The sequence below is a fragment of the Ictalurus furcatus genome, chromosome 19, assembly GCF_023375685.1.
Source record: "Ictalurus furcatus strain D&B chromosome 19, Billie_1.0, whole genome shotgun sequence".
Taxonomy (NCBI): domain Eukaryota; kingdom Metazoa; phylum Chordata; class Actinopteri; order Siluriformes; family Ictaluridae; genus Ictalurus; species Ictalurus furcatus.
In genome coordinates this window covers 9,019,106-9,026,188 of record NC_071273.1, presented here as the reverse complement: position 1 = coordinate 9,026,188, position 7,083 = coordinate 9,019,106, and the positions used below count along the sequence as shown (strand labels likewise).

General features: G+C 40.4%; 1 protein-coding gene across 1 annotated transcript; it reads left to right on the top strand.

Annotated features, from left to right (window-relative positions):
* Positions 1 to 532: 532 nt before the first annotated feature.
* Positions 533 to 6,864, top strand: depdc4 (DEP domain containing 4). The gene is made up of 9 exons (XM_053650176.1): positions 533 to 795; positions 1,566 to 1,974; positions 2,055 to 2,206; positions 3,553 to 3,745; positions 3,984 to 4,219; positions 4,519 to 4,661; positions 5,606 to 5,731; positions 5,862 to 5,940; positions 6,033 to 6,864. Exons 1-9 carry the CDS (start codon positions 714 to 716, stop codon positions 6,230 to 6,232), a joined length of 1,620 nt encoding a protein of 539 aa, XP_053506151.1. The 5' UTR covers positions 533 to 713; the 3' UTR covers positions 6,233 to 6,864.
* Positions 6,865 to 7,083: the final 219 nt, after the last annotated feature.

Here is a 7,083-nt window from a genome sequence, read left to right as displayed (position 1 = left end):
GTTCCCCATCACCCTGTAGGATAATCGGTAATGAAAACGTATGTATTATTATTATTATTATTATTGTTATTATTATTGTTATTATTATTATTATTATTATATAAGTAGTAGTATTAGTAGTAATAATAATAGCAGTAGCAGTAGTAGTATTAATAGCTGTAGTAGTAGTAATAGTATAAATATTAGTCTGAGTATTATTATTGTTATTAGCACTAGATTTCATAGTATTATTATTAGCAGTATTATTATTATAAGCACTAGATTTAGTAGTATTATTATTAGCAGTAGATTTATTATTATTATTATTAGCAGTATATTTAGTATTGTTATTATTAGCAGTAGTAGTAGTATTATTATCAGTATATTTAGTAGTATTATTATTAGAAGTAGTATTATTATTATTAGCAGTAGATTTAGTAGTGTTATTATTCGCATTATTATTATTATTATTATTATTATTATTATTATTATTAGCAGTAGTAGTATTATTATTAGCAGTAGTATTTTCTTGCACTTGTCAGATCTGTTGTAAGGTTGTGTGCAGTACGCTGTCTGAATGTAGGTCGCATGTTAAATCCCAGTGTACTCTTTCCATTTAGAAAACATTAAAATTGTCGTAACACACTGAAACTGTTCCCAGACCCGCGGTTCACCGCCTCCTCTCGTCTTTCTGCCCGGTTCCACGTACCCACTACGTCACTTCCTGTTTGACGATGATGGCGGTGGATTTGACTCCGAGGTTTAGAAGGCTGAATAGTCAAACGAGATGTTTTAACGAGAAGAAACACCCAACAGGTCTCTCTCTTTAATAAATAAATAACTACACATACATAAAGTGAATATGTATTAGTTATATGTAATTTGCTAATTCTAGTGTTATTACCTCACGCTGTGGCGCATTAGGAGTTAACCTGCTATGAGACGTTAGTTAGTCATAAATAAACTTGTCATATGTTCATTCAGTGCTGGGAATTTTGCTGTAACGTTTACTAGCCAAGACACCTCTCTTTAAAACAACAACAACAACACATTGTGTTTGTGTCAACATAAGAAGAGGGGAGCTTTAGGGAAAAATCAGTAGCTTTCCTTTCTTAGTTATTTTCTGATCAGAAAAAGTCAGAAGAAACGAGGTAATGCCTTAGGTTAAGGTTATTTAATGCATTAGTTAACTTGAACTAACTAATAACCTCAACCTCTAACCTTAGTACGCTATAAGTAATACAAACAACATAAAGTAAAGTGCATTTGTATCATTAATTCATTCATTGGGCGTGAAGTCAGAGTACATCCTGGATTAGGCGTGAGCTCTGTGATAAAATAGTCATGTCGTGATTCTCAGGCGTTTCTGTGATGTACAAACTGTGAGCGGTTGCATTTTAAAACCTGTTACTTAATGTAAAGCACTAAGAAAAACTCCACGGTTAAACTGACCGTGAAACACTAACCCACATGGCTCACTATAGATGGACAAGATGAACTGTTGTGTGGAACGTGTCCTGGCTGGATGTGCCACGTGACTGTCTGACTCTCTCTCTCTCTCTCTCTCTCTCTCTGAACTGTGACAGGACCGTTTAGAGCGACACAGCTGTGGCGTAACATCGTAGAGGCCTTACAGACGCAGGTGGAGGTCAGGCGTCGCCGGCAGCACTTGCGAGTACACCGAGACTGCTTCACCGGCTCTGATGCTGTCGACGTGGTTCTCAGCCACCTCATGCAGAACATCTACTTCTGCACCAGCGACGTGACACGCCTCAAGGCTGTCAGGCTTTGCCAGGCTCTCATGGACGCCCGGGTGTTCGAACCCGTTGGTGTGAAGCTCTTTCGCAGGGAAAAAGAGCTGGCCTTCGAGGACTCCGGCTGCAGTCTCTACCGCTTTCTGGATTCCGACGGCCTTCCGGGATCAGCTAAGCGCAGCGCCGGTATGGAGAATGAATCACCTGTGAACCAAACTGGAAAGAAGAAGAAGGGGTCCAGGTCAGAAAATAATTTGATGACACCGTATCAACCTGAATTATTTTTTTTTTATTTCGCTCATAATACATGTGTGTTTAAAGGTTTGATGACTTAAGGACCATCTCCAACCCCTTGGCACTGGGATCCTCAGACAGACGGGTGGAGAGAATACTGAAAACCATTAACCTCCAGCCGTCAATGCCTTCTGGTCTGAATCGTGCTGGTTTATCAACTACCTACCTCTCAAAGCAAGGTAAGACGGGTCTCTGTAAAGGTCGTCTGTGTTGCTATTTTAATAAGTTGCATCACACAGATTTGTTTTTTTACACAGACGGATGAGTTCAGAAAAATCTGAGACCACATTATAAATCTGGGAATTAAAAAAAAATATTTAAAATTGGAAATAAACAGAAGGTTTTAGAACTGTGAAATATTTCAAACAATTAAAGTAAACATTCAATATCTTGACTATTTAATATTTAAGATTCTGCACTATTTCTAGGTCTCTATTTAAATGGAAGCCGACCATGTTAAATGCTTTGTACAAAAGGGCAGATTTTCCTTATGTCTAATCTCTTTTTGAGACGACGCTCCAATGGATTCGATCTAAAAAGGATCATAACGTTTTGCACAAACTTGTGGAGTCCACACCAGCTCGAGTGCGCACTGTCATTAAAGCAAACATCGTTGTTGTCATTGATGTCATTTGTGTAATGCAGATTGTTGTATTAAATTACAAAAGAATGCAAAATAGAAGCATTTTCACTAGTGCTCGCTTGGGACATGCTGCCTTTACACCTAATTACTTTATGAAAGGCAAGCTACCTTTAGAGAGCTACGTTGACCTAAAGTATCAAGTTCCATCCAATCAAAATCCCATTTCATATGTACACTATATGGCCAAAAGTATGTGGACACCCGACCATCATACCTATATGTTGTTCCTCCAAAAAACAGTAAGCCACAAATTTAGAAGCACACAATTGTATAGAAAGTCTTTGTATGCTGAAGCATTTGATTCCCTCTGCCCTGTGTGTGCGGAGTTCGCATGTTCTCCCCGTGCTTCGGGGGTTTCGTCCGGGTACTCTGGTTTCCTCCCCCAGTCCAAAGACATGCATTCTAGGCTGGTTGGCATCTCTAAATTGTCTGTAGTGTGTGAATGGGTGTATGAATGTGCCCTGTGATGGGTTGGCACCCCGTCCAGGGTGTCCCCCACCTTGTGCCCAGAGTCCCCTGGATTAGGCTCCAAGTTCCCCACGACCCTATGCGGTATGGAAAATGGATGGATGGATGGATGGATAATTAGTCCAAATGCACAGTCAGGACCTGGCTGTATAAAACACCATCGGTTTGTTGACAGTGGTCTAAATTCGAATCCATATGCAGCACTTGTATTGCGGAAGTATTTTAAAAACACATGTATACATGATTGTAATTATACCATTAGAGATGCACAGAATTTGATCATTTTTAAATCTATTCAAGTCTGTTTTTGTCTTATTGTGTAAAGTGCCTCGATAAGCTGCTTTAAAGGCGCTATATAAAAATAAGGTTTATTATTAATATTATTATTATTATTACCTTTTTGTTTTTTTGCAGTGGTACAGGAAGTGTGGAAACAGCAAACCCTCCTCCAGCTGTTGCAGTTAGTGGAGGTGCCTGTGTTGGACTGCGTCCTGACGTCGCCCTCCAAACCTGCTCCTCTTCGCACGCGTTTGCTAAGGAACCATGACCTGGTCATCTCCAACACCTGCGTGGACCGGGAAGTGTCCCAGGTCCTCAACCTGCCAGAGTCAGTGTCCAATATGAATCAAGCAAAAGCTGAGTTCAGTTCAAGCAGAAATAAATAATGCAGTTGATTCTGTGTGGCCATTAGATAACAAATGAATTAGCCAATTAGTGGAATATAGAAAACGTTCGGAATGCCACTTATAGATTTGCAGTTTTAACATTATATTTAATCCACCTATGTTGGTACGTTACTGTTGATAAACGTAAACATATTCGCCTTGTGTCTTTGTGTCTGAAAGGCTGGACTCGTGGCTGATGGCGGCTGCAGACTGTCTGGAGCTGTTTCCGGATGAGGTGATAGTGGTGATAGGAGAGCAGCTGCTTCAGGTCCATGCTGAGGAGGGAGACGAGAGGCTGGGCGCCTACAAGAAACTGTTATTCGACACCATAGCCAAGTACTACAACAGTCAGGAGAGAGTTCCCCTGCTGGCTGAACGTTACCTGGACATCCACGTAGGCATCCTTAAGCTACTCGGTAAACGCCATACCGAACACAAGAACACTGAATATAAAATATTTAATGATTTTCTAGCTTGAGCACCTGTTTTTATACCTCGTTAGTTTTCAGTTCTATTTCTTTGCACATCTGAGAGGAAATAAAATGCAAAACGGGATATTATCTTAATGTGTTTTATTGATTATAAAATATTAAGCTGAAACGTCGAATCCAGGAAAAGTGCAAGTGATTAAGAAATTTTAAAAAAATTTTTGTTTGTGTGTGAATGCATTTTAATGTGATGTTTTTATGCCCGTGTGTGTGTGTGTGTGTGTCAGACTCAGGTAGGGTTGAGGATGCTCTAAAGGCGTCTCAACTGTGTCTGCAACTTTTGGACGCCAGCTCTAGGAACGAGTTGCGCAGACTCCTGACCTTCATGGCTGAAGCCGCAGACCCCAAGGCCTTCCAGCTACACAAAACGGTGCCATTCAGTTATCAGTTCCCTAAAATGAACTCTGTTTGTCTGGAGTTTATTACAGTTTTAATATAGCATAATCGATCACTTATTTAAGACGGGGTTATGGTTATAAACGTCTCCGTTTTGTTTAAATGCCATTTCTGGAGAAGTCATTTTTCTAGTTGGTAGGAATAGTTTGGCTAGAATAAATGGTACACAATTTTCCTCCTACCCCAAACGTACTCGATCATTAAAGACGTGATGATTGGTGCGTGAAGTGCCTTTAGTAATAATACTCTTGAGGTCAGAAGATTACACAGAATCTGCAAAATGTTAAAAATAAAAATAAATAAATAAGAGGGATCGTAAAAATTGCATTTTGTTTTTTATTATATACTTCTTCAGATGTTTACATATAGTCCACAAGACACAATAATAACTGAATTTACACAAATGATCCAGTTCAAAAGTTTACACACGCTTGATTATTAATACTGTGTGTCGTTACCTGGATGATCAGCGACCGTGTTTATGTTTTGTGAGAGTTGTTCACGAGTCCCTTGTTTGTCCTGAGCAGTTAAACCACCCACTGTTCCTCAGAAAAATCCTCCAGGTCCTGCACATTCTTTGCTTTTCCAGCATCTTCTGTATATTTGACCCCTTTCCAGCAGCGGCTATATGATGTTGAGATCCGTCTTTTCACACTGAGGACAACTGAGGGACTCGTACACGACTATTACATAAGGTGCAAACATTCACTGATGATCAAGAAGGAAGGAATGAACACGATACATTAAGAGTCAGGGGGGTGCAAACTTTTGAACTGATGATCAGTGTAAATTTGGTATTGTTTTGTCTTCTGGGAAACATGTAAATATCTTGTATAGCTTCTAAAGGACAGTACTGAATGAAAAAAAAAGAGAAGAAAAATCATGAAATGAAAATGTGTCCCATTTGTCTGGGAGCAGATGGAGAACAGGTCTCTGATCAGCAGGACATTCATGAAGGCTGTGCTTCAGAGTAAAGACGTGTCTCGTGTCCAGTCTGAGCAGCTCCTACTGTTTCTCACGGACCACCGTTTACACCTGTTCAAGGTACCGTCACTCCACTCATTTCCTGGAAAAAGACAGGCTTGCATTTTGACTTGTGTTCGTCCTGGAATCCGGGCAAACCTTACAGCCTGCCTGTTCTTATTTCTGTTTTGATTTGACACACCGACTCTAGATGCCGGCGTCTCTGATCGAGGCGGTGACGAAGGCCCTGCAAACCCTGCAGCAAGGCCAGGATCCGAACAGCGTAGCACGTACGTTTACGCAGATGACACATTTCCTGACCGTGCTGTCTGGATCGAGCGTGCACACTAACACCTGTCTCTGTTCTGTCGTTGCCGTGTAGCGTTCGCCTTCTGTCAGCAGATGTCGACACGTCAGTTCGAGGAGCGACGAGAGAAGACCACCTTCGAGAGCCTGAAACAGCTCGCTGAGCATATCACACTCAGTAACGAGCTGTCGATCAAACAGAAGAGGCGGCTCATCAAGGAGTTTCAGAAGCACCACCCAGCAGTGTTTCTCCACCATTTCTCCTCCACCTTCTAGAACACGCACTTATGCTTTAAACGGAAACTGCTCTAGTTTAGTATGCAAGCCTAATCCAGTAGAATAACACTGGCGAATCGATAGTCGTGTCGAATTGTTTGTCCTGCAGCTGCACTGCGCACGTTCAGTTCTGACAGGAAATCGATATCGCTGAAATGCACTTAGCTAGAACTCATCATTCTTAAAACCCAGCCCCTTTTTACAGTGACGCTGCGCTTCGGCGGCTGATCACCTGCGCCGATGGTCACGAAAGGTAATCTGCCACACCCGCACACACCAGTGCGGTCATCAGTTGCCTTAATATTATTATTATTATTATTATTATTTTTTAGTCATGTCTCATGTTATGATCAGGAAAATATGGTCCTAAAGGTTGCAACGGTATTTTTAGTTGCTAGCTGGACTGTAGAAGCATTTCTCTAAGCTCAGATGAAATATACTCTAACGGCACTTGTTCAGCTTGTTATGATGGGTTTTTTTAGGTACACTATCGTCACTGTTTCTGTACAGTCTTTCCTTCTTTTTTGCCAAACCTCCACAGCTGAGAATTACTTGAATGGATAATAATCAGGGATGTGCTCATTTAAACAAAAAATTTGTATTAATTAATTAATTAATTAAATAGTTGAGTCAGGTTTCATGAGACAGTAAAAGTAGTAGATCCACTGGATGGTAAATGTAGAAATTTTTATGCCTTAAAATGTATGATCTGTGCAGTGTCGGTGGTAATTTGTGGTTTTCTAACGTAGAAAATGATCTCTGTTGTGAAATGTAGTCTACTTTAATTTATTAGAGCCATTCATGACACTAACACTTACATTGTGAATGTAGGAAACGAATTGTATTTTCTG